This window comes from Hyperoodon ampullatus, assembly GCF_949752795.1.
Source record: "Hyperoodon ampullatus genome assembly, chromosome: 5".
Taxonomy (NCBI): domain Eukaryota; kingdom Metazoa; phylum Chordata; class Mammalia; order Artiodactyla; family Ziphiidae; genus Hyperoodon; species Hyperoodon ampullatus.
The window spans coordinates 59,742,960-59,770,810 of record NC_136918.1 but is presented as its reverse complement, the minus strand read 5'-3'; the positions used below and the strand labels follow the sequence as shown (position 1 = coordinate 59,770,810).

The 27,851-nt window shown below is 42.8% G+C and overlaps 1 protein-coding gene across 1 annotated transcript; it reads right to left on the bottom strand.

The window, feature by feature from the left end:
• Positions 1 to 25,710, bottom strand: LRRC31 (leucine rich repeat containing 31; the record flags this gene model as incomplete). The annotated part of the gene is given in 11 exon segments (XM_079704653.1): positions 1 to 332; positions 5,333 to 5,500; positions 10,435 to 10,597; positions 13,429 to 13,433; positions 13,436 to 13,597; positions 14,599 to 14,766; positions 14,986 to 15,055; positions 15,059 to 15,144; positions 17,883 to 18,050; positions 19,797 to 19,940; positions 25,536 to 25,710. Coding segments are annotated over 11 exon segments (1,473 nt in total). The 5' UTR covers positions 25,543 to 25,710.
• Between the last annotated feature and the right edge of the window lie 2,141 nt (positions 25,711 to 27,851).

Below are 27,851 nucleotides of genomic sequence, written 5' to 3'. Positions count from 1 at the left end.
TTACTGAAACCCACCATGGTCAAAGTGAATGCTGCTTTTGTGATCTTGGTCAAAGCCTTCTAGTTCTTCCTCCTGTGAGGCTGGGAGGACCCACCTCTTCATTCCTATCTCGGTGATCTCAGGAAGTTTGGTCACGGCACATAACAAGTGTCTAAACCATTGTCCACATTCCTGAAAAGCTGATGGCTGAAAGCTAATATCCAGCTCGGTTAACTCTTTGAGGAGCCACAGGTTTTGGCAGAAGATGGTCCATTCTGCATCACAGATGCTCTCATTATAGCTCAGGTCCAGCTTCCGCAGCCTGGCCAGGTGACCTGTCTGGATTACCGATGCTGAAAAACAAAATCACTCTAAATGCTAAAAGCCAAGGATACTTTCTAGTGTGACCATTTCCCACTTCCAATAACACAACACAGTAGCTCCAGGATTCGTAATGAAAAGACTGATACTTAGTAATGAAATGTTATTAGCTAGCAGTTTTATTCAGGGCATCTGAAATTACTCTAGTAACAAATTTCCTCTCTGCATTTCATGTATAGCTTGAAAATGGATTTTTCTTTCTCTTTCCAAATCCCATTCCAAAGAGTGTCTTTTTTTGTCGAGTTCCTGCTCTCTGCTCCACTGGAGTCTCAACTCTTACTGCAGACTTTCTCTAATTAAAGGTGAAGAGTGATGGCTCACTGGCTTTAACTCAGGACCATTTCTGAATAGTTTTCTTGCTGTTTAATGCTGTTTAATTATTCATTGCTTATTCATTGTTCATTCAACAGTTATTTAATTGAGCACTTTCCATGGGCAAAATATGCTTGGATAATTTCTAATTCATGGGTCAATTAGAGACTTTAATACATGGATCAAGTTTTCCTTTGAATAGCACATATCACAGTACTACCCATAATGGCTCTCAATAAATAACAGTTAATGATGAAGCTAAGAAAAGGAGCTAGGAGAGACAGCCAAAGCAGACAGGACATGCTTCCCTTCTCAGCCAAAAACAGGAATGGATTACAGAGATGAGATGTGTAGAATCTCAGAGTTGGAAGGGACCTTGAAGGTCTCCTCATTCAACCTGATGGATGATCAGAGAGAAATCCCTCTCACAGCTTCTCTACTGGGGACCAGCCCAACTCTGCCTGAAGTCCCTCTTCAGGTTGCCCCAACAGAGGGAAGCAACTCTCAGCGGGAGGAAGCCATGCCTCTAGGCCCTATCTGACTTTCCCCACTGCCCACCTCAGCCTGCTGGGAACTTCAGTTCCTTCCTTGTGCCAACCATGCAATGTTGGACAACAGTCAGGTCCCCTCAAATGTCCCCCCTATAGGCCTAAACATGCCCTGGTCCTTCAATCATTCCTCACACATCATGGCTTCCACACCAAGTGGGATGCTCCATCCCCATCATTTTCATCATCCCAGTCAGGACACTCAAGAGCTGCATTTGGTCCCTAGGTGTTCATGTTGATCGTGTCCCTTCCTATCTTTCTGTCTCGGAACATTACTCACCATGTTCTCAAGACCTAGCTAAGAGTTAAAGATAATGTGCATGCTTTTTCCCTTTAGAAAATTTTCTATTACAGACATTTTCAAACATATAAAAAGTAGATGGAATAGGAGTGAGAACTCCCATGTTCCCATCAATCAGCTTCAACGCTATTTTCATTACACTGATCTTGGCTCATCCAGTCCCCTTCCCCTACTTTTTGTTTGTTTGTTTGTTTTTTAGTATTTTAAAGCAAATCTCAGACATTGTTTTACCTTTCCTATACTATTTGAATTTTCCAATGATGTGAGTATTCCATTTATTATATTTTAGTATTTTATATGCGTTATATATTTTTAAATCTGGGTAATAGTATCATGGGTCATGAAAATACTATTTTTGTAGCTTACTATATGAAAAAAACCAATGCTGTTATTTACAAAAGAATAAAACACAAACTACTAGGGATTAACAAATTCTTAAAGTTTCTATTAGAAATAATCAAAACAGTTAAGTGGCAATGCTTAAAGCCACACACAGCAATACTTGTCATTGACTAAAAATTGAAAGAACAAAAAATACCCTTGACAAAATGTAAAAGTATAAATTTGACCTGAGGAAGAAAACCTGGTAGTAAAAATTAAGAAACAATAAATAATGGCTGGAGCTATGATTAATAAAATATGATGCAGACCAAAAACATTAAAAATTGAAGAAGCAAATTTTAATAACTTTAAATGAAATAATTTAAATATGTTTAGTGGTGTCCAGTTCAGGAAAACAAAACAAACCAAAGGCTTATTTTTTTAGAAGATTGATAATATTGATAAACCTCTTGTGGTAATCAGAATTCTAAGGTGACCCCAAGATTTCCACCCTAATTCCTAGGACTGTGTATATGATGGATTCCCATGATTGGGTTATATTACATGGCACACCTGAGTTTAAGAAACGCAGACCCAAGCGAGGTTAACCTACTCACAGGAGCCCTTTAAAAGCAGAGAATTTTCTCAGCAGGTGGTTGAAGAGGAAGGAGGTCACAGAAGAAGTAGTCAGAGTGATTAGCAGACATTAACAGGATTATAAGAAAACAACTTTATTTCCATAAATTCGACCTAAGTAAAATAGGCCAATTCCTTGGAAGACACAAAGTGCCAAAACTCAAGAAGAAAAAGATAACCTGAATGGTGCTATAACTATTTTTTGAACTGGATTCGTAATTTAAAACTTCTCACAAAGAAAACTCCAAGTTTAGACAGGTTCAGTGGTCAATTCTATGAAGTTTCAAGTTAATGAAAAAATAATACCAAGTCTACAAAATCTTTCCAGGAAATAGAAGAGGCAGGAACACTTGCCAACTCATTTTCTGAGGTCATTATTACCCTGATACCAAAGCCAGAAAAAGATATTACAAAAAAACTATTAGGCAATTATCTCTCATGAACATAGCCACAAACATCCTCAACAAAATATCTTCAATTCATTATAAGAAATCTAGCCAGATTAGGATTCCTTTACCTGATAAAGGGCACATCTACAAAACACAAAAACCTATAGCTAACATTATACTTAATGGGAAAGACTGAGTGCTTTTCCCCCAATATTGAGAACAAGGCAGGGATGTCTGCTCTCACCTCATTCAACATCTACTGGAAATCCTAGCCAGTTAAATAACCAAGAAAAAGAAATAAAAGGTATAGAGACTGGACAGGATGAAATAAAGCTGACTCTAATTATAGATGACATGATTGCCTATGTAGAAAATCCTACAGCAGCTACCAAAAATCTCATAGAACTAATAGATGAGTTTAGCAAGGTCTCAGTATAAAATGTCAATATACGAAAATCAATTGTATTTCTACATACTAGCAATGACCAATTGGGAATCAAAATTTAGAAACCAGTACCATTTATAATAGCACCAAAAAATTAAATACTTAGATATAAATTTAACAAAGTATATGTAGGATCTGCATGGTAGAAACTACAAAACACCAATGAAATAAATCAAAGAGGACCTAAATAAAAAGAGAAATATACTGTGTTCATGGATGGGAGTGCTCAATATAGTTAAGATGTCATTTCTCCCTGAATTTACCTATAGATTCAATGCAATCCCAATCAAAATTCCAAAGGGATTTTTTGTAGATATTGACTAGCTGATGCTAAAATTTATATGGAAGTGTCAAGGAACTAGAATAACCAAAATGATTTTGAAAAAGAAGAACAAAGTCAGAATGCCCATGCTACCTGATTTCAAGGCTTACTATAAAGCTATAGTAATCAAGACACTGTGGTATCAGTAAAAGAATAGATGCATAGACCAATGGAACAGAACAGACCAAAAATAGACCCTCACAAACTGGTCAATTGATTTCTGACAAAAATGCAAAGGCAATTCAATGAGTCTTTTCAACTAATGGTGCTTGAATAGTTGAGCTGTCATATGCAAAAATATTTTCAGCTCATATTTCACACCTTGTACAAAAATACTCAAAATGGATAATAAGTCAAAATGTAAAATGTAAATGTAAATTTAAACCTTTTAGAAGAAAATCTAGGAAAATCCTTGAGAACTTGGGTTTTGCAAAAAGTTCTAAGATGCAACACAGAAAGCCCTACCCATCAAATTAGCAAATAGATAAATAGATCTTTATCAAAACTGAAAGTCTTGGGACTTCCCTGGTGGTCCAGCGGTTAAGACTCCGCACTCCCAATGCAGTGGGCCAGGTTTGATCCCTGGTCAGGGAACTAGATCCCGCATGCCACACTAAAAGCTCCCTCATGCTGCAACGAAGGTCCCGCATGCTGCAACTAAAACCCGGCACAGCCAAATAAATAAATATTAAAAAAAACAAAAAACTGAAAGTCGTGCTATGCAAAAGACACTGTTAAAGGGATGAGAGAACAAGTTACAGACTGAGAGAAAATATTTGCAAGTTATAGATCTGATAAAAGACTTGTATCCAGAAAATCTAAAGAACTCTCATTAAGAAGAAAACAAACTATCCAGTTTTTTAAATTAGGCAAAAGATTAGAACAGACACTGCACCAAGGAATATATACAGTTTACAGATAAACACAGATAAACACATAAACACATAAAAATATGCTCACCATCATTAGTCATTAGGGAAATGCAAAATAAAATCACAATGATTTGTCCACATCTTCTAATTACAGTGTTTGGCCATAACACTTGTTTTGAAAACACGTATTTGTTCCAACTAGATTGAAATATCAGAGAACAGTGTGAGCATAACACAAATTTCTTGTTTGCTTATGCATAATTTATCCACAGGAAACACTAGGTGAACACAGAAAACTGCACCCAGCTGAGCCAAGGTGGGTATAGGCGTAAACACAATCCACACATGCACACACCTCTCAAGGACAAGAAGCCTCACCCATCCACATCCAGTGTTCCAACTTTCTATTCTACATCAGGTAATCCTCCTTCTTCCACCACCATATCTATGTCTATCTCCTTTTTATCTTCTTCTTTTTTTTTAATGTTTGGCCTCACCTTGTGGCTTGTGGGATCTTAGCTCCCCAGCCAGGGGTCGAACCCTCGCCCCCGGGAGTGAAAGCGTGGAGTCCTAACCACTGAACCGCCAGGGAAATTCCTCCATCTCCTTTTATGAAACACTTTCCACTGTCTTTTTGGTTTTAGAATTGCCCTTATCTGATTTAACCAGCTCTCTCCTAAGCAGATGTCAGGGACCAGGGAAGCTGCACAGAGGGCTTAGCTCCAGGCCTCGCTGCCTTCTCCACCTCCCTTGCCCTGGACCGGCAGGGCAGGCATGCTGGGCTCTGAGTGCCAGGACTGCTTTGGATGGAACCAGTAGGTAAAACCCAGAAGAGCCACGTCCTCTGTCACCAGGGAACAGCTGCTCAGCCTCAGCACCTGAAGGGACGTTGAAAGCTTTAGCGTTTCCAGGAGCAGCTTTAGGTTGCTGCCAACACACTTATTCCAAGAAAGGCTGACTATTTCCAGAGCAGGGAGGTGAATGGAGGCTTCAGCTGAAATTGACAGCGATAAGAATAGCAATAATTTAGGTTTCCTTAGAGGTCATAAGTCTTGAATTTGAGGAACCTAGGCTAGGGCAACATATTACTCTCAGTGAGGTTAAGACAGTTGTAGAGACCATTTCTCCTGCCTGAAATTCATGGCCTCAATTTAGGTTGTCTACTTTTATTTGGGAGAAATGTTGGAAACTTTAGAAAAGTAAAACTTGATTAAATGGGGACTTCCCTGGTGGCGCAGTGGTTAAGAATCTGTCTGCCAATGCAGGGGACATGGGTTCGAGCCCTGGTCCAGGAAGATCCCATATGCCGCGGAGCAACTAAGCCCGTGCGCCACAACTACTGAAGCCTGTGCGCCTAGAGCCCATGCTCCGCAACAAGAAAAGACACCGCAATGAGAACCCTGCGTACTGCAACTAAGAGTAGTTCCAGCTCACTGCAACTAGAGAAAGCCCACGTGCAGCAATGAAGACCCAACGCAGCCAATAAATAAAAAAATAAATAAAAATTTTAAAAACTTGATTAAATGGAATTCACTATTGACTGAGATTTCTTTCCTTCACTTCACATTTAAGAGGGAGAACGAGATGAACAGTTTTCACAGCTAGTCACGATTTCCAGAGCGTGTCCTGGTTTTACATGTCCTGGTCGCTGTTGAAATTCAGAGACAACGCCAAACCTCCCTAGAACTCTGAAACACCAAAATGTATTTGTGTTTACTTAACTGCAGTTAACAGAGACAAAGAAGGGAAATAGTGTATATTGGAAAGATTTTTAAAGGAAATTCAAAGATTTTCTGCTTAGTTCTTGGTTTCCCCTAACATTAAAATTAACCAGAGGGCTTCCCTAATGGCACAGTGGTTGAAAGTCCGCCTGCCGATGCAGGGGATACAGGTTCGTGCCCCGGTCTGGGAAGATGCCACGTGCCACGGAGCGGCTGGGCCCGTGAGCCATGGCCGCTGAGCCTGCGCGTCCGGAGCCTGTGCTCTGCAACGGGAGAGGCCACAACAGTGAGAGGCCCGCGTACCGCAAAAAAAAAAAAAAAAAAATTAACCAGAGCAACTTATCCACGAGGTATAGCCATTAATTACATTTTAAACTATTCTGCCTTCTTTCTAAAAAATAATATATGTTTGAGGGGTAGATATATATTCTTTTTATAATAGCTAACAAGAGCACTCTCCCACTCCTATGGTACAGAGACCTATCAATAAGAAATTGAACTTTCTTTTCTCAAAGTGATGTAGAGAAATATGTATTTACTTGATTTACTTCTTTTTTTATTGTTGATTTACTTCTTAATTCAAATTGAATTAAACAGGTCTCCCTCGACTTATGGTGGGGTTACGTCCCGATAAGTTGAAAATATCTTAAGTAAAAAATGAATGTAATACACCTAACCTTCTGATCATCATAACTTTGCCTAGCCTTCTTAAACATGCTCAGAACATTTATATTAGCCCATGGTTGGGCAAAGTCATCTAACACAAAACCTATTTTATACTAAAATGTTGAATATCTCATGTAATTTATTGAATACCATACTGAAAGTGAAAAACAGAGTGGTTGTCTGGGTACAGAGTGATTGTTAAGTTTACCCTCGTGATGGCATGAGTATTGCACCACGTATATATTACTAGGCCAGGAGAAGATCAAAATTCAAAATTCTAAGTATGGTTTCTACTGAATGTGTATTGCTTTTACACCACCTTAAAGTCGAAAAGTATGAAGTCAAACCGTTGTAAGTTAGGGACTGTCTAAAGATTTATGTCAGATGATGTAATTTTGTGTAATATCTACTTGATTGTGATCCATTGATTGTGTAGCTATAATTGAAAAGAGTTGTGCCTTCTGATGGCAGAAGACACAAAGTTAAAAACAAAATTTTCTTTAAAAATATTCAACATTTTCCATCTAGGAAGTATATTTATGAAATCTCATGTTGTCCCCAAATTTATTTTTTGTGGAATTTTCCTAACAACATTAGTCTGAGCAGTGGAATGTGGGGTGTGTGTGTGTGTGTGTGTGTGTGTGTGTGTGTGTGTTTACTTAGCCATTTCGGGGATTATAGCCCCCTTTGAGAAATTTGTCTGTCTGTCTGTCTGTATGTCTATCTATCTACTAATCTGCCTATCTACTTACTGACTTACTGAACTAATACCGAAAATGTGCTTTGAAGGATGCAGTGAAGAATAAACACAATCCCTGCCCTCAAGAAGGTAACAATCTGGGAGAAGTATCAACATTAAAAAACCACACAAGTAAATACATAATTATAAATTCTGATAAAGGCTATAAGGAAGATACAGGGACTTCTAATTCAGAGAGGGGCTGTCTTAAAAGGGGACATTTACACTGAGACCTGCAATCAGAGCTCCCCAGGAAAGACTGGGGGGTAGGGAATTCTAGAGAACAGGAAGGTAAAAGTCAGGAGAGAGCTCGGTGATATGAAGGAACAGAAAGAAGCCAACTGAGGCTGGGTTCAGGGAGCAAGGGGGAGAGCCGCCAGGGGGCCTGTTAGATCACATGAAGGAATCTGGATTTTACCAGAGGTTCTCCAGGCAACCACTGGCTTTTACAATAAAATTTACTTTTTTTTTTTTTTGCCACACTGTGTGGTATGTGGGATCTCAGTTCCCCGAACAAGGATGGAACCTGCACCCCTGCAGTGGAAGTGTGGACTCTTAACCACTGGACCACCAGGGAAGTCCCAAAATTTATTTTTTAAGTAAAATTTATAGACTCTCTCCCCATAATAATATTAACAACTGGCATTTATTGAGCATTTACTATGAGCCAGGCACATTTCCAAGAACTTCACGTGTAATAACCCATTTAATTCTTACAACCCTATGAGATATGATCCTATTATTCCATTTACAGACAAGGAAACTGAAGCACAGAGTTGTTAAGTACCTCAGGTCATGAGAGCCGGAGCCAGGACTTGCTTTCAGATGTCTGATCCCAGGTGCTTTGGAGCCAGAAAAATGTACCATATGTTCCCCACCAACAAAGGAATTGGAATCAGTTTTAGGGAGTTCACAGCCCCCTGCCCAGGCATAACTATAGACTGACTCTCTTAAGGAAGGAGCCGTGGACCTCAGGTTAAGAAGCATACATATCCTGCTACTTTTCCCCATCCAGACACGTGGCCAATGAGATGAGCAGTGCTGGGGGAAGGCTGGGAGCAGTACATGGCAAGGACCAAGACCCTGTGGTTCGAACAGAATACTTGGGCTGAAAAGGAGAGCAGGAGTACCCTAAATAGAGAGTTCTTAGAATTTGGGATAAATTATATGTACTTATTTTTATTAACGGATATTAATAAATAACTACTTGTTATTTTTTATTAATAGAATGCCTTTATTTCATTAAAATAGCCCTGTTGGGTCCATAGGACAATTCATTTTTAAGGGAGTGTCAACAGACATAACCCTTGAGGGAAGGTCAGAGAGAAGGGCTCTGTTTTCACTGTTACCCAGGAAGCACCAGAATCCAACCGCACTAGTCTTGTGCATGTGTACAAAACAGAATTAACCTAACAGGCCTGAGACCACTATCCCTACAAAGTCCTGCTGGCAAGGTTGGCCCTTGGCTGACATCTGGGAACTTGGAATTTGGAAGTGTTGTCACCATTCCCTAACTTATAAGGGGGGGTTGTTGTGCCTACAGTGTTTGTGTACAAATAAGATGATTTATGCTGAACACTAGCTTTCCTTCTGTGAGTCTGGAATTTTGGTATGTGCTTCGTAGAGGGTGCCTGCATGACCAAGCCCCACTAAAAACCCTGGACTTGAAGGGTCAGGCGAGCCTTCTCAGGAAACATTTCAGACCATGTCTTCACAACGTGCTGCAGGAACGGAGCGCATCCTTGTGACTCTGCTGGGAAAGGAATCTTGGAAGCTTGGGCCTGGTTTCCTCTGGACTCTGCCCCATGCATGTTTCCCTTTGCTGATTTTGCTTTGTATCCCTTTGTTGTAATAAATCTCAGCAGTGAGATCTGTGAGTCTCTCCAGTGAATCACTGAAGCTGGAGGTGGTTGAGGACCCCTGGCACCATGTGCTTAAAGTGTTGGATGCCTGGGTGGTATATTTGGGAAAATTGGGCAAAGTCCCTTTGCCTCAAAATGTCTCCCTCTACTCGTTGACAGTGCCCTTCCCCCAGCATAGGCAGAAATGTCAGATTTAGTAAATCCCTGATGTAGGCCAGGCTGTATCCATGGTCTTCAGGAACGCCAAGATTCCTGAGAGAGGACAACAAAACCTGTTGGGACTAGGTGCTAGGCAGCCAGCTAGGCTCACACACTAGTAAATGCCTCCCTTTCCAGCAATTCCAAATTATACTGTACAAATTACCAGAAAGGTCAGCCTTCAGAGTTGGTTATACAGCCGTCCCTCCGTATCCACAGGGGCATTGTTTCCAGGACACCCTGCAGACACCAAAATCCATGGAAGCTCAGGTCCCTTATATAAAATGGCACAGTATTTGCGTATAACCTATGCACATCCTCCCATATACTTTAAATCAACTCTAGATTACTTATAATACCTATTACAATGTAAATGCTATCTGTGTAAATGGTCGCCTGAATGAGACAAATTCAAGTTTTGCTTTTTGGAACTTTCCGGAAATTTTTTTCCGAATATTTTCGATTTGCTGTCAGTTGAATCCACGGATTTGGAACCCATGGTTACAAAGGGCCAACTGTGTACACTTTAAATTTTAAATGTTAAATTTACAATGCCAGAAATCATTCATGTGGCTTTGAAAGTCACTTTCAAGAAAGCATATTTCCTGAAAAAAAGACAAATTAATACTTTACGTTGCCTACAGCTGAGCCTTGGAATGAAATTCATTTGTAGGCAAAGAGAGGCCTCCCCTCTCAGATGTTATGTTACCAGTGCCTGCAGGGATTTGGGGAATGCTCTTACCCAGGGCAGTAAAATTCTCACTTTCCAAAGCACAGTTGTTGAGTAACAATGACTTCAATGCTGGTAAAAATCGGAGCCTGCTGAGTAGGTTTTCAGAAGAGCTGCCCATCTTTCTGTTGGCAGATAAATCCAATTCTTGAAAACTCGAGAGAAAAGGGATAACCTGGGCTATTAAAACATCAACAGTGACATGTTTTAGGCAGCATCTCACAAAGGGTCTTCTGGGTGTTTGGGTCCCACAGTCTGCACAGGCTCCGGACGCGCAGGCTCAGCGGCCATGGCTCACGGGCCCAGCCGCTCCACGGCATGTGGGATCTTCCCGGACCGGGGCACAAACCCACGTCCCCTGCATCGGCAGGCGGACTCTCAACCACTGCGCCACCAGGGAAGCCCCCACTGTCTTCTTGATCCGCAAGCACAACTCTTCCCTCTCTGACTCCTGCCCTGCCTTACACACAATTACACACCACATACACACCAGCCATTCTTCCCAATGTGCAGCTTGGGCTCTTCTCCAAGCCTCTCTCAAGGCTAGAAGTTAAGAGCAAAGACTTTGGAGACAGAACTGCTGGTTCTAATCCTGGATTTGCTACTAAAGAACTGTGTGGTTTCGGACAAGTTACTTAACTTCTCTGAACCTCAGTTTTCTCAATAAGAATAACAATACTACTTCACAGAGGCAATGGGAAGATAAAACGACTTGGTATATGTAAAGTGCCTGGTACAGTGCCTGGCACACACTAAATGCTCAATTAATGTTTGATACGATCATTCTTTTCTCAGAATAGAAGTCAGAAGTACTAGAAAGGCAATGAAATCAAGAAATCAGAACAGATATCTGTGGCTAACAGCACCGGAGTGGGGTCCTGAAGGCCCTTGCTGTGCCAGGAGTTACCCCTGCTTCGCTATCTTTCTGCTGCTTTTCCTGCTTCCAGACCTTTGCCCTAGTTCTTTCCAATGTGGCAAATGCAGTATCCTGGGATCTCTGTTGGGCTGGCTCACCTCCTCAGAATCTTCCAGGGCCACCAAACCCACAGTAACCCTTTGGTCACTATTACATCTCCCTATTTTCTTTTCCTCCCAGCACCCCCGTTACGTGATTTGTTTGTGTATGTGTTTGTCTTCTGCCCTCCCTCCACAAAGGTGAGCTCTGTGTGTAGGGGCTGCTTCGTGCCCAGAGTGTGCCTCAGAGCCTGGAAACCAGAAGCACAAATGTTAGTGGAAGGAGGGAAGGACAGGAGAAAGGAAGGGGAAGGGAAGGGAAAAGGGCAGGTACTTGCTCTGGTGTCTCCCTCTTCTAATGCCCCCAGCACCTTGTACTTCACCACGTATTTGGTTTATTGCTGCCCCCACCAGACTGAAGCTCCTGCCTGTGAATTTCCCTCGGCCCACAGAACAGTGCTTCGAACAATTAGATGATCCATCAAACGTTGTTGGCTAAATGACCTGTAATTCCATTCCTTTGGAGCTATCGAGAATGATCAGATCAAAGAATGTTCAATTCTTTAACATCATAAGGTATAAACAGGATGTATTTTCAGTTCCATCTTTTCAAAATTAAGCAGGAGAACAATGCAATTCACTACAGTTATTAAATAACCATTACCTTTCTGGGACCATTTACCCATGTTGGTGGCTGCAGATCTAGATAAAAGAGGCTAATCCCTCTGTTGTACTAGCGTTAACAATTCAGATCCTCTAGCACTTTAATCCTCCTCTGAGCAATAAGATGAGACAGGACGTTCGTGTTATTCAGTTGTAGCAGGGAAAATTCCTTATTTGGAATCTGGTGGATTGCTAATTCAGGAGTGTCTCCACAGGTAGGACATTCATAAGAAAAGGGGATGGTGACACTTCACAGTCTCCACCTGGAGCCCAAAAAGGGATTGTTTACTACTTTTAAATCTCCATGAAAGCCTTGAACTCTTCTCATTTTCCCCAATTGAGGGATAAGAGTCTAAGAAATAACTTAGCAGGGTTAAAAATCAATATTAGACCTAAAGACCTATTTTACCGTTTTTCTCCCCCAATTGTACTAAAAACAACAACAAAAAATTCTTTTTCTCGTTCTTTATTGATTGATTCATTCAATCAATCACATTCTCAACAAGCACTTACTGGCTGCCAACTATGTGCCAGACCCTGTGCATGAACAACAGAGAGATACTGAAAAAAAAAAAAAAAAAAAAAAACCCATCCCGACGCAGGACCAGCCCATAGCACGGAGGGAGAGCATGGCTGGTGTGCATGAGCGTCAGCACACGTGCTGTGGCTGGAGTAGTCCATGGGGGGAAGGAATAGAGAATGCAGTCAGAGTGACAGAGGAGCAGGAAAACCATCTGGACTCTTGTAATAATCTAGGCATGAGGTGACAGCGGGCTGGACCGGGGTAGTAGAGGTCTAGATGGTAAGCCATGGTCAGAGTCTGGATGCATTCTGAAGGTTTATTGGGGCTGCAGGTGGAATAAAACCCTTGATCTCAAGAGTATGCTTGCTGTTTGTTAGGGGAAACTGCACTTATACATTACAGGTTACAGGACTATGTCTGTGGTAGGAAAGTAAGCGTAGTGACCTCAAGTTGTAATGTACAGTCGTTATGCACCGTCCCACTGACTTTCTGTAACTTCATTTGTATCTAAGTGCCTCGGCTTCACTTGATTAGCGAGAAAGACTCAACACCCTTCGTTTTGGCTTTCCTTCTACATCCCTATTTGTAACACACTTTGTAACAGTAACAGATCCATTTGTAAACAGCCACATAAATTCAAAAATTTTCTCCCTCAAGCGCCACATCTATCCTTTACAGATGTGTGTAGGAGGAGTTTAGATCCACTAACAATTACTGGGCGCTTAATATTTGCCAAATACTATATTGGGGCATTCACAAAACTTTTATGATGTGATCCTTCTGGTAACTTCATAAACAGCACATCTCAAATTCGCCAGGTTTGCAAGCACATGGCAAGGCTCCAAGAGTCCTCGGCTCTGCAGTACCTGCTCAGCCACACCATGTCGTCGGCCGTCAGCGAGCACTGGTGAAGATCCAGCCCCTCCAGATGCTCGAGCATGGCCAGCCCCGGGGAGTCTTCAAACCCTCCACTCATCTCCTTGTTGCAGGAAAGGTCTAGTGTCCTCAGCTCACACAAGTATCTAAAAGCAGCACCTACAAAGAAGGTGAGAACCCCATTCTGACATATTACAAGGTGGTCGGCAGGAGAGGGGGCAGGTGTGGAGAAGGGAGACTGAGACAATACGTACACTATGTTGACAAAAGCCCAGACAGTGGGATAACGGTCCACTTTGTACCATCTACCCCTTTGGACCTGACAATGGCTTCAAATACACACTCCCTGTGATCTGCATTGATCGTCAATGGTTTTGATCAAAATCTTTCAACTAATGAATCTTCCCCTACTATCCTTAAGCATTGGTGCTGTCATAGCATTCTAGACTTATCCAAACTGCCAGGGAGAAGGATTTTACAGGCTCTAGAAGTTGAAGGGATAAATACACATTTCATTTCCTATTCTTTAATGTGGATACTCCATAGCAGAGTAAATTTTAACTACAGATGTCACTGAAGCTGTTCTTTTTATCAGTACCAATTCCTTCCTACTACTAAGCATAAAATAATGCTGGCATTTTCAAAAGTAAGAGAAAAATGGACAGCTTTAGTAGCACACTTATTTTGCACAGTGTCTCTCTCAGACCTACAATATCCTGGCCTTTTCAGAGTCAGCCGTTTTCAAAGATTATTTTTGTAATCATGAAAGTACATGCTCACCGTAAAAGACTTAGAAAATCAATAAAACATGAAGAAGATTTAAATCACCCATAATCTTATTCCCCAACATAACCACTATTTATGTTTTGTTGTATTTCCTAACAGCTTAAAAATTCCATATAGTATAAAGTTATATAGAAACTTTAGCCATTCCTAACTCACCCAGTAGGTTTTTTTTTTTTTTTCAGTACGCGGGCCTCTCACTGTTGTGGCCTCTCCTGTTGCGGAGCACAGGCTCCGGACCCGCAGGCTCAGGGGCCATGGCTCACGGGCCCAGCCGCTCCACAGCATGTGGGATCTTCCCGGTCCGGGGCACGAACCCGTGTTCCCTGCATCGGCAGGCGGACTCTCAAACACTGCGCCACCAGGGAAGCCCTCACCCAGTAGTTTGACACTCTTTTGTGATAATCCACATGAATGTAACTTCAAGACTTTCAGATTTAAGGTACTTTTTAATCCCTGAACAATACTGTTGAGACTGCCACCGATGTTTCTGTTAATAGAAAGATCAAGTACTTCAAGGTTTTGCAGCCTAAGTAGCAACTGACCTGGAAGGAAGGAAATCCAAAGGACAACTCAGTAAAGATGCAGGGTGTGAAAGTTGGGGCAGGTAGGAGGGAGGTACATCTTCATATGACCTGGGATATAGTGAACCACTCTTTCAATTCAGGGTGAGAGAAAGCACAGCTAACGTTGATTTCCAAGCTATCCAATCATGGGTGCCTTCACATTTTTTCCTGGGAAGGACTCTTCCAAATTCCACTTACCCACAAACGCCCCATCTTCTGACGTGAGGGCATAGTCCACAAGCTCAGGCATTTGTATCTTGTTCCCTTCTCAGAATGTCTGGAGGATCAGAGGCAAGTTTCCTCCCACTTTACTGGACAAATTCAACTCAAGTTCAGGCAGTGCTTTAAGTGCTTCTCCTGTTACAAAATGGCCCAAAGATTAGGTTGATCGCTAATCCGCAAAGCAGGGAATTCATTTCAAAATCAATACAGCCATTGTTTAAGGAGTATTGAAGCCGGGCCAGCTACTGGTTAGATGCCAGGGAACAGGGAGGAGGAAAGGACCCAGTTCTTACCTACTCCCAGCACGGTGAGCTTCTATATGTACAGGCATAGCAAGTCTAGTCCCTCCAGAGTTCTGAAGCCATGCTGGTAAGTAAACATTGTGTTAAAAAAAAAAAAAAATCCACCTGTTAGTAGGGGTGGTTTTACCGAATTGTTTTTATGGTAGTAAATATACTTTGGCCAGAGGAAGATTGGCCAGAGGTAGAAGCAAAGCAGGGCACTGGCCACCACAGAGGAAAAGCTCACTTTGACATCAAGAATATCACATACAACTGATCCAACCACTGCAGGGAGGAACCAGTAAGAGAGCATCGGGCACTAGCGTCTCATAACAGTGATGCAGCCTTGGGGTGGAGGAGGATGCAGTGAGGGGGGTGAAACTTGACATTTCTGATACCATTTCACACAGGGAACATCTGAGGGCTACAGAGTGGAAGCTGGGAGAGAACAGGGGAAGTGTGGGGAGATCAGCCCTTAGGAATAATTTTCACTGCTTTGGGGGTAGAACAGAATGGTGAGCCACACACATGACAAATGTGCTTTCTCAATGTCTGGAGTCAATTTTAGCACCAGTTAAGAGTGCTGGAAGGTCCACTGTGTCCAGAAGCCTCTCTTCCACCGTCCACTACTGGGCTGGAACTTCTGCCACTGGTTATTTATTGCATGGTTTAAGGTTTTTGGAGTCCAGGAGCCCCAGGTTAAAATGCAAATTCTCCAGGAGTTATAATATCATAAGCCAGGGATAAACAGGTGTCATTTTGTATGCCATTGCCAGTCAAAGGGGCGTGGATATGTATCGCCCTGAGGCATCCCCCAGGATCAGGGAGAAAGAGTACATGATTGTCTGCAGTGCATATGGTACTGGAGGGCCTAGGCATTTGCAATCCTGCACTAAGCAATTGTAACAGGTGTAATAATGTTGAAATGCCTCCTGATTTCTGTTTTCTTATCAGTAAACCATTTATTCTCCTTATACTCCATCTGCCATTAAGGCTAAGCAGAGTATGGATGATAAGATAGCCCCTCCTGGTGGAGAGGATGCAGAAGTCCTTCCAGAGAGGATAAAATCTCGGGGAGAGGGGAAAGGACACAAAACATTAGTGACGAGGGTGCAGACTCTCTCCTGGACCAGATGAGTTTAGAGTGGGTCCCAGGGCAGAAATTCCACTTCCTGGTTTCTTAAGGATGGTGGATCATGAAAAAGATTAGATTAGTCATAGAAAATAATCTATACTTCTTTTCATGACTGAGTAACAGTATGTTAAATTTGAGACCCTGGTACACGATAACCAGCTGCTGACCCGTGGGGCTATATTGATCATGAAAAACCACAGAAAGGTAATTTTGGATGAGGGAATAGGGAAAGAAAGAATTATCGATTATTGAGCTCCTACTATGTGTCAAGCACGTAGTAGGTACTTTACAGAAATTATTAATGCTCACAATAATTTTTTTTTAGTTGGCTATCACCCCTTTTCAGAGATAATAAAACTGAGGCTCAGAAAGTTAAGTATTTTGTCCATGGTCACAAAGAGAATTAGAAGTGGGACTAGGATTTGAAAGGACCTGGCCAGCTCTGAGATGTATAACGTTCTTCCTTAGCTATAGGAAGGGTGAACCAGAAACATCAGCTGGCCCCTATTTCCTAGGGAAGGATTAGCGAGAAGACATTGGCATAAATTTTGTTGCTTTTACAGAAATCTTTGCAGAGATGTAAATGATCAAAATACATGATCGAAATAAGAAACTTCAGACAAAAAGAAGACAGAAAAAGTACTAATTGCATCTAAAACCAGCAAGCATTCTAGATAACCCAGCATTCATAACCCAGTAAAGCAGCTGGATTAGTAGCATGACAAATTTTATCTTATGGGGCTTCCCTGGTGGCGCAGTGGTTGAGAGTCTGCCGGGGGACGCGGGTTCATGCCCCGGTCCGGGAGGATCCCACGTGCCGTGGAGCCGCTGGGCCCGTGAGCCGTGGCCACTGAGCCTGCGCGTCCGGAGCCTGTGCTCCGCAGCGGGAGGGGCCACAACAGTGAGAGGCCCGCGTACCGGGAAAAAAAAAAAAAAAATTATCTTGTGTTCTATGTTATCCAATGTTTGATATACTATAAACTAACTTAATTGAGGTTCTAGTCCTATTTAAATCATTGCTTTTAATTGAAAAATCTTGTTTTGATCATTTTTTTAAAAATGGGAATGGGAAAATAGAAGAGAGAAGTACTATTTTGGAATTGGAAAGGAACTTAATTATTATCTATCCCAACTCCTCTAATTTACAGATGAGGTAACAGACCCAAAGTGAGCAAATTTTACAGTTACTACCTCCACTTAAACTCCATGAGAACAGAGGCTTGGTCAGCCTGTTCCCTTCTCTATCCCAGGGCTTAGCACGATGCTAGGTGCAGGTTACACAGCTCCTTAGAAGGTATACAAGTGCTCAACACAGCATCACATCATGTACAGTCAGTGCTCTCATCCTCGTGCATGGGCACTTGAGGGGGTGGTGACCCAAATAATTCGCCCCTGAGGGTTTGGGTTGCAAAGATCCTTCCAGGGGAGCCATCTCTTAAGGGAAGCATTCATCATACCCAGTGCTCGAACATCATCAGCAGTAAGTCTGCAACTACCCAGCCTCAGGATTTTTAACTTGCTGACAAGATGCATTTGCTGCATGAATAAATGGAGGGTTCTGCCTATGAAATCATTCCAGGAAATATCCAGTTTTTCCAAGTCTGGGAGAGAAGGCAGCAAAGCAAGTAGAAGTGAACACAAGAAAAAACAGATTTGCACGTGTAATTTGTGATTTGTAGTGAATAGGATCCACTGCCTGTTGCTCTGTAAGAGGATAGAAGGAGTGTGGACTTGCTGACTTGCCACAAAGCAGGGATCTCTCAGCCGCACAACTGGAGACATTGTGATGTTTGCTTTACCTATTTCTTGGGACGTTTTCTATTTCTGCCAAATAACTGCACTCTGAAAATGCAGTGGTGTTTCCATAAGATTTCATAAGAACTCCTTTATTGTAGTGGAAATTGTAATTCTACTGCTAGGACTGTTACTACCACTGTCACTGTAATGTGTATACGGGTCCTTTTATTTTGCAAAACCCCCTGACACCCGTCACCCTGTCGTCCTATTGGACCCTCAGGCTGAAGGTCTGGGGAATACTCCATTGGCAGGACCGCTGAGACTGAGGGTGCCCGTTACCTTTTCTTTCTTATCTTGATCACCTGGGTGTCACCACCTTATAAAGTTCCTGTTATACCTACATGGGCCAACATGTGCAGGTTTAGACTGGCACAAACCCTGACCGGAACCTTCTCTGAGTCTCCTCCATTGCTCACGAAAATTGAAGCTACTCTCTGTGAACAAGATTCTCAAAGGTCGTCTTTATCTCCTAAAGCAACAAGACTTAAGAGTGGAAATGCCAAAGTCAGGGGGCGAAAGTGTCTTTGCTTGCTTGCTTTTAAACATCTGTCTTGAATGTTAAAATAGTGGCAGCAGTCAGACGCTGCATGGTGAGCTTCTAGAGTTACAGGCATAGCAATTCCTGACTTTCCACAATTCCGAAGAAATTCTAAAAACATGCTTAGGGGGCAAAAAATATCTTTTCTTTCTACTAGCATTCAAAGCACTTTAGCAACTTCATCTTGTTCACCATGATCCTAACTTTATAAAGTATGAAAGCTTATTGAACACATTAAGAAGGAAAAAAACAGGATTCCTGGGGCCCACCCTCAAAGATTTCAATTCGGTGGGTTTGGGTTGGACTCAAGTGCCTGAATTTCCACAAGTTCTGCAAGAGATTCTGACATGTACATAGGCATTTGAGAATCACAGGCATGGTTAGAGCTCCCTCATAAGAGATCTGTCTCAAATATAATGGTATGGATTTTAATTAAAATACTCAAGGACCCCTCACTCAAAACGCAGTTCTTTTGATACCTCTGTTGGTAGCCACACCTAATTTGATTCAAGACTTGATTTAAGGTATCTGAAAAAAGAGCGTTTTTTAAAAAGGTGGTGACAGTGGTGTTGGGAAGATGGTTCTTCACAACCAAACTCCTGCTAGAGTGTCACCAACAGTAGTTGCACTTTTGTGTAAAACGGTGTGAGCAATAATTGCTGGTAGTGATAGATTTCATTCCACAGATAACAACGAGATGCCCCTTTAAATTCCCAGCAGGGCTCAGTTTTATGGATGAGTTTACATCCTGTGCAGGAACAGATGTGTTTCAGGGAGCTAGAGGTGATCAGTAGAGAAGTAAAATTGCTCAGGAAAAACAAACAAACCTCCCTCTTAAACTCGGCTCAAATCTTTGAAGCTTGAGGAAGAATCAATTAACTTGTTTAAAAAAAAAAATAGTGTTGTAGCTGAGCTTCCTGAGTTGTCTGGGCCACCCTGCAGACCTCGGATTACCAAGTGAGGACCCAGCATTTACCCTGCTCATCCCAGTCCAAAGGCCCTCTGTGCCTCTGCGCAAGGTCAACTCCATACAGACCTGGCTCCCTCACATCCGCTGTTGTTAGTCTACAGTTGTTCAAATCTAGACACTTGCCGACAGGGTTTTTGCCCAGCTTCTGCAGGAACGGCTCATTTTCCTCCATCCTGGATCTTAATTCCATTTCTGAAGTGATAGTCTTAGCTGTATTATAAAAATAAAGAAAAATTTGCTGTGAATGACAGAGTGTATTAAAGATGCATAATGATCGCCATAAGACAAGTGAGAAGACGGACAACAACACTGAACCGGTCCCTTGTGAAACCTCACCTCAGAAGGGGACAAAACCTGACCTCTGTTCCTGAGGTCGGTGCTCAACACTGGCCGCTCCAGTGACCCATTTCCTAGAAAGGAGCCTGAGGAACTCGGTGGCTTTTCTTTTGTGGCCTGACCTGGGCTTCTTGCGTGTAGATGGAGCTTTGGTCTTGGACAAAGAGGTAAACTTGTTAGCACAGCGTTTAAGACAGCGCTGCTGGAAGGATGCACAAACATCTTTGGTGAATGCAATGCTGGGGGTATGCCCAGGCACTGGCCTCCTAACCAGACAGGTGAGGAAGGGGAAGCACTGCAGTCACCACTGATGAGCCTCAGATGGCTAAAGGGAGCGAGTGAAACACTCGCTGCTCATTTCCTAGACCCTTCAATTGACACATCCGGAGAGAGTAGTCCCTGGGAGAGCTTTTGTATTTTCTCAACTCCTGCCAGAGAATACACTTAGAAAGCCTCATGTGTCCTCGTTATTAGGGACTTTTTATGTGGCACCCTTACCAAGTTCCACTGTAATAATACCACACTACATGATATCACTACAATTTTTAAAAGTTAAATAAATAAAAAGCTATGATTTTACTGAGTGCCTACTATGTACCAGGGCTTTACCTACTGAATGTGTCAACATTTAAGACACATGTGAAACACATCACACTTTTGTAAGGAAAAATGAATAGGCATGTATTGACAGTGACTTTAAAGAGGTTTTGTAAGTGAAAATGCACAGTTTAAAACACATACAAAGAGTATACTGGAATCCAATAGGAAAGCATAAGTTCTGAATGTGCAGTAATACTCTACTACCCCTGACAAAACGTATACAACCACATAGCAAAAAAGAAATATATTAGTACCAGTGGAAATGAAAAGATAATGGCCTTACAGTAGTAGTAAATTTAGACTAAAATATTAGCAGGATAATAAAAACTCCCCCTCTCCTCCACAGTGTGTCTGGTGGCTTGCTATTTTTGTTTTGTTTTGTTTTGTTTTCTTGGTAGCTTGCTATTTTTAAGAAAACCACCTACAGGCTGTACATCTTTGTGGGGATGGTTGGTGTTGTCGCATTCTACCAGTAGGAGGCAGCATCATCTACCTACCGTTTACCTCTTCATTTTGGTCTTCAATTTTTATTATGGTACATCGGATACAAGGTATTTTGTTTTGGGTAGGGTTGCCAGATTTAGGAAAAATAAAAATAGCACGTCCGATTAAACTTAAACTTCAGGTAAACAAAGAATCATTGTTTAGTAAAAGTATGTCCCAAATATTGTGTGTATTTTTTCTGGCAACCCTAATTTTGGGTGAGGAGAGTTGTGGATGGAGGATGTGAGTACAGGGCATTTTGTGTAAACTTAATGCAAAGAGTCACAATTACACATAGATTTGGAAACTGAGACTCAGAGAGACTGTTAAGCAGTAAGCAGCAGAGGCAGAATTTGAACCCAGAGCAATTGGCTCCAAAGCCCATTATGTGCAGCTGCTTTTTAAAATTTTTGCTCTTAAAAAAATTTTCTCTGCATTGTATCTTATTGCTCTCTCTTTTGTTTTTTAGCTTTTTATCTCCATAGGCTCAACCTACAATCATGCTCAAGTTCCAGCCTCACCAAACCTTCTTTTTCTTTGTTTTCTCCTCAAGCCACTGTTTTGTCAATCATTTCCTTTACTGTCAAATGTTTGGAAAGAATGGTTTGTATTTGCTGACCCCACTTCTTCACCACAGTTACCAATTAACCCTCTACATTCTGGTTGCCACACTCACCTAGCCAAATAAATTGTTTCTCAGAGGTCACCACCAATGACCTACATGTGGTCAGGCCATTCAAGATGGCTGTTCTCTTGCTCTCTGTCCATCCCCTGTTCCACCAGGCCCTGCTTCACTCACATGACTATCCAATCCTCTTAGTTATAGGGCTTCATCAATAACTGCCTGCGTGCTTGCCCCCTGCCCCTGCTGCTGGTTTCCGTGGTAACTGATGAGCCCACCTGACATCAATTCCCCTATAAATGGTAGCCTCCTTCTCCACCAAGTAGTGGAGGCTGTTGCCATGTCCTGTCGGCTGCCAGCCATCCATGGAAGGAGTGTTGCTCCAGGACCTTTGTGGAAGATGCCCCTTAACCAATGAGCTTTGATGTCTCTGTTGTTGTCTCCAGGTTTTTCTTTGGTCTCAAGGCTGAGCAGCTACAAGATTTGCAGGCTGGTGGGGTGCGGTCCACCAACCAACCAGTTGACAGATTCAGAAATCTCTTCTCAGACCACAGCCTACTTGGGCGCTCTGTAATATTTATATGATTGGCAAGTCCAAGGCAGCACAACTGGAAAACCTGGTTCAACTCGTGGGTCCATCAGGTAAGCAAGTCACTTAACTTCTCTGAGCCTTGGTTTACTCATCTATAAAATGGAAATTATAATTCCTGCCTGGTTCATTTCTCAGGAACATAGTGATTAAAGTTACTGAGGCCTCCCAAGAAGATGGGACTCTGCAATGCCTTTTACATCAGAGGTACTTTGTAAGCATTTGTTGAATGAACAAATAACTGAGTGAATGAATGAATATTAGTTTTACAGTTCCTCAATAACCAAAATAAATCAAGATGACAAATCTTTATCAAACCACCTAAGTATAAATATGAGTACCAATTTATGAGGCCCCTGGACATCTCCTTACAGACCATATATTTCTTTTTTTTCATCTATAAAACACTTTCTTCAAAAAATATCTTACGTCACACCTCAATATATAAGACAGATGAGTCAGAGTTGCTACAGGTTGGCTGAGGAGGGAGGGCTGGCACTCCGTGGAGGGTGCAAAGTGACCACACATAAGCAGCTCCGTGGAGTGACTCGGGGCCTTTTCTGGCGGCTTTACTGCTGAACCGAGCTCTTGCTTCTCCAGGTGATTCTGTGAGCCAAGCAGTATCTTCTCATTAGGTTCTTTTCCAAGCTAAACCTGTAGGGATTTGTTTCCGTTGTTTACAACCAAGAATTCTGATGCTTTCATAAAACATTTTTACATGTTTGTAACATGGGTGATGCTGTACAGGGAACCAAGGTAACAAGTTCCTGTTGCCAAGGAGCTACCTGTCTGATGGAGCAGACAGACAAGAAAGCCACAGAGGATCCAAAGTCCAGTGGGTGCATCTTTGGAAGCTTCCAGGTGAAGGTGGTAGATAAATTGCACCTTAAAGGGTGAGTGAAAGTCAGCCAGGTGGGTGGACATGAGGGAGGGATAAATGGGGGAGGGGTGCAGAGGGAGGATGCCACAAGGGAAGGTCTTTCTAGGCACAGGTACCCAATTCAGGGGAATGTGGCCAGTTCAGGAAACAGTCAGTCAGAATGTCAGGAGTAGCAGATGAACATAAGATTGGGGGCAAGGCAGAGGTTGTGAAGAGATATTCAACTGATCACAAATACCTTGAAGACCATGCTTGAGAGTATAGACTTTCTCTTCAAGGCAAGAAAGACTCAGTGAAGGATTTTAAACCGGTGAGAGATACTGTGGTATCTGTGGTTTAGAAAGAGCACCCAGTAGCAGTGTGGAGGACAGGCTGGCCACAGAGCAAGACCAGGAGCAGAGAAACCAGGGAGAAAGCTGTGGCAGTGGTCCAGGCAAGAGACAATGAAAGCCAGGACAGCAGCGGAGAGGAGGAATGAGGTCCCAGAGCTGTTTGGAGGACAGAATTCACATGACTCCAGGGGCCACTGGATTTGGGGAGAAATGGAAATGGAGAAGCCACGCATGGTGTTGCCCAGCTGGGATAACCAGCTGACTGGTCTTGCACGATTAATTTAATCATGGTTATGGGTATCCATTAACCATGTTCCTGAAGCTCCAAATCATACTTTAGAACAAATATCAACAACTTTCTGATTGCCCTCTTTTAAAGGAAGACTTCTTAATTTTCTACTTCCCAAAATGCATTCAATCTGCTTACAGGTAAAATGATATTTTTGGTATTTGGTGCAAATAATCTGACAGACATGAGGGTAAGTATAAATGAAACAAGATTGGCCATGGATTGGTAATTGTTAGAGGGAGGTGGTCATGGGGACTCATACTGTTCTCTCTTCTTTTGTATATGTTTGCATAAAAAGTTTAAAGTGTTTTAAAAATACATTTAATCTAATAATATAGTGACGGCATTGTATATGACACATAACTTTAGAGAGAGATTTGGCAATACTTTCATAACCCTTGTATTTGTAATCTCTGTTCTGGGAATTTGTGCTAGTTGGCTGAAACAGAGTAAAGCAGAAAATAGGGGAGAGGGAAAGCCAAAGATATTCACTAAAGGGTAGAAAAGGAACTTAAGTAATTATGGCATAGGCATGTAATGGAATATTATGCCACTGTCAAAATTAGGCATATGAACATTATGTAACAATATGAGAACTGAGCAGTATAATAATATGTCTCAGGGGCTTCCCTGGTGGCGCAGTGGTTGAGAGTCTGCCTGCCGATGCAGGGGACACGGGTTCGTGCCCCGGTCCGGGAGGATCCCACATGCCGCGGAGCGGCTGGGCCCGTGAGCCATGGCCGCTGAGCCTGCGCGTCCGGAGCCTGTGCTCCGCAACGGAGAGGCCACAACAGTGAGAGGCCCGCGTACCGCAAAAAAAAATAATAATAATACTAATATGTCTCAGTAGGATCACAGCTCCGTGTAAGATCAAGCGGGCTTTATAAGCTCTTATAACTGTACAAAGTACGTCCGTTTGGCCCAGCTACCTCTCTGACTGGTCTACTACTCTCATCCACTCTCCATCTCTCACCCTGCTTCAGCATGCCTAACTTCCTGGCTTGCTCTCAAGCACTCCAGGCTCACTCCCATCTTGGGCCTTTGCATTTACACATCCCTTTGCCTGGAAAACTACTCCCACAAATACCTGTGTAGCTGGCTTCATTCATTCTACGTGGCTGACTTTCAGATCTCAGCTCAAATGCCACCAAATCAGAGACTCCTTCCTTCCAACCACATCTAAAATAGCACCCCCAGCCCATCATTCTCTGTCTCCTCAGCCTGTTTTGTCTTCATATGACTTATCACACTGAAATTATATCTGCTTTTGGTTCTTTACGTATGCAAATGTTCTCTTTTTCATGGCTGTACTGCTAATAACAGTGACTGGCACATAGCAGATACTCAGTGTTTGACTGGTTGGTTGACCATAAATGCATGTATATGAATAAAAGGCTGAAAAGAATCTTGAAGAAATGACCATTTGTGTTAGAATGAAAGGAAATAGGGTATTTTTCTCTAAACCTTTCTGCAACATATTACTTTTGATAATTTAAAAGGAAAGTGAGGGGAATTCCCTGGCGGCCCAGTGGTTAGGACTCCACGCTTCCACTGCTGGGAGCCTGGGTTCAGTCCCTGGTTGGGGTCCCACAAGCTGTGTGGCATGGCCGAAACAAAAAAGTAAAATGAGCAAATTATTTAAAGCATTTAACAAAATAAATGTTTAGAACAGACTCATCATATTAGGTTTTGGTGTCTCGTCGCTGGGTAGAAAATCAGTTGTTTTAAGGTCATTGCTCTCTTTTCTGTTTTCAGCCTTGGGGGACCTGAATTTTGACCCCCTGATGCATTTGTTGACAAATGAAGTCTGGGGTTTAGTTTCTCCATCTGAGGAACTCTTGTTCCCTGTTTGACTCACGGACAATTTGAAGGGGGTCTTTCTCAATAAGCCATCTTCCTGTGGTTTTCTGTTTTCTAGGATTTCAGAAGAAAACAAGAGTCTGTCAAGCCTGTGTGAAATCCTAACTTCCCTACACCTGTTTTTATTTCCCCCTTACTTTCTGTTTTTGTTGCTGGCAGTGTTTAACATAAAAATAAGAATGATGCAACCCAGGATCCTGGAACTAACAGGTGGTAGCAGATACAAATCCAAAGCAAATTTGAGTTTTAAACTTTGCCCTATTTTATTGTGAGATACAATTCATTAAACCCCACTTTGGCAAGTGCATTAAATGTGTCAATACTTTTTAAATTTCAACAGTCAATTTAAGTTCCCTTCCGGGAGAGAGAGTGTCAGAGCACTCGGCATGCCTCTGAGCTGTCTGGCCCTTTGAGAAACTGTCGCCCAGAGGAGACTGCCTCCAGAGACCCCAGTCTCATCTCTTGGCTTACCGTTTCTTTTTCTCTTGGCATTCTAACCTTCTCTACTGCAGCCCTTCACCCACACCCCAGGAAAACACATTGGCAGTAAAGAATTAATTCACTCCATAAACAGAACTCACTGTTCTCGATACTAAGAGATTCAATGATAAACAAGACATAGCTCATGTCACTGAAGTCTTAACCTGGTGGAAAGATGGTTACACTGGAGCAAGGGCTGTCAGGGAGGAGAGACCCACGTAGTCAGGGAACCCACAGTTGGACCAAGCCTGCCTTGGAGCACAGCCTTTGAACGATGAGTGGCATCGCCTGGGTTTTGAAGAACTGAGATAGCTAAAAAGAGGAGAAAGAGGGAAGTGTCCCAGGCAGAAAAGTCAGGCTCAGAAACTTCCAGGTATGAAGATCTAAAGGAGCCTGGGGTTGCCTCTAGGAGTGAATTCTGGTTTGCCTGGAGCAAGAATGGAGGATGGAGGTTAGGGGTAGTTCTGGTATGATTTGAGGCTCAAGATTCATAAGGGTCAATCTATGAATCCCTCTGGGGATTTGCTTACATTTTAAGGGAGGGTTCAAGACTTAAACTAAAGGGATAAAACTATAAATGGAATTTTAGATTCTGTTAATAAAATTTAGATTCTGTCCTTAGGCTAGGGCCTAAATACGTATTCTTAAAGTTACAATGTTCATAGCTTCTTCCCTATAAAATAGGTCTTACAATGTTCCAGAATGGTTCAAGAAACATTTTGCACAAGGGGATCCTCAAAATGACTTTGCAGAGCCCACCTCCATGCTTGGGGGATAGAATGTTCCATATACCCGGGGTACTATTTTATTTTATTTTATTTCATTTATTTTTTGCGGTACGCGGGCCTCTCACTGTCGTGGCCTCTCCCGTTGCGGAGCACAGGCTCCGGACGCACAGGCTCCGCGGCCATGGCTCACGGGCCCAGCCGCTCCGCGGCATGTGGGATCCTCCCGGACAGGGGCACGAACCCGTGTCCCCTGCATCGGCAGGCAGGCTCTCAACCACTGCGCCACCAGGGAATCCCCCGGAGTACTATTTTAGAAGTCACAACTGGGCATCCTCTTTTTTTTTTCTCCAAACTAGAAGCAGGATCCGGCCCACCAGGTTTACGCAGGAACAGACAGCAATGGAACCAGACAGGTGTCCCAGCCACAGCCCCATAGCTGACCGAGCCTCAGTAGGTTGGGTGGGAAAGAGAGACCTTCAGCTTGTGAATCCAGCCACAACCTGCTGCCCTAACTGCCCCATTCTGATTCCACCATCACCCCGGGGGCGCTTTTCCTTTCACTGGTCCTCTGGCTCCCACCCAAGACTTACCTCTATGGTCATTTTCACCTTTGGGAGGTTTATACACTGCTATTCTTTGGAGAGCCATCACAGTAAATGCTTTTACTCCCCACCCCCCACCCCAGTTGCTGTGACTCCATCTCCCACGTCTTAAGAAAACACTGCTGGGGCTTCCCTGGTGGCGCAGTGGTTGAGAGTCTGCCTGCCGATGCAGGGGACATGGGTTCGTGTCCTGGTCCGGGAAGATCCCACATGCCGTGGAGCGGCTGGGCCCGTGAGCCATGGCCGCTGAGCCTGCGCGTCCGGAGCCTGTGCTCCGCAACGGGAGAGGCCACAACAGTGAGAGGCCTGCATACCGCAAA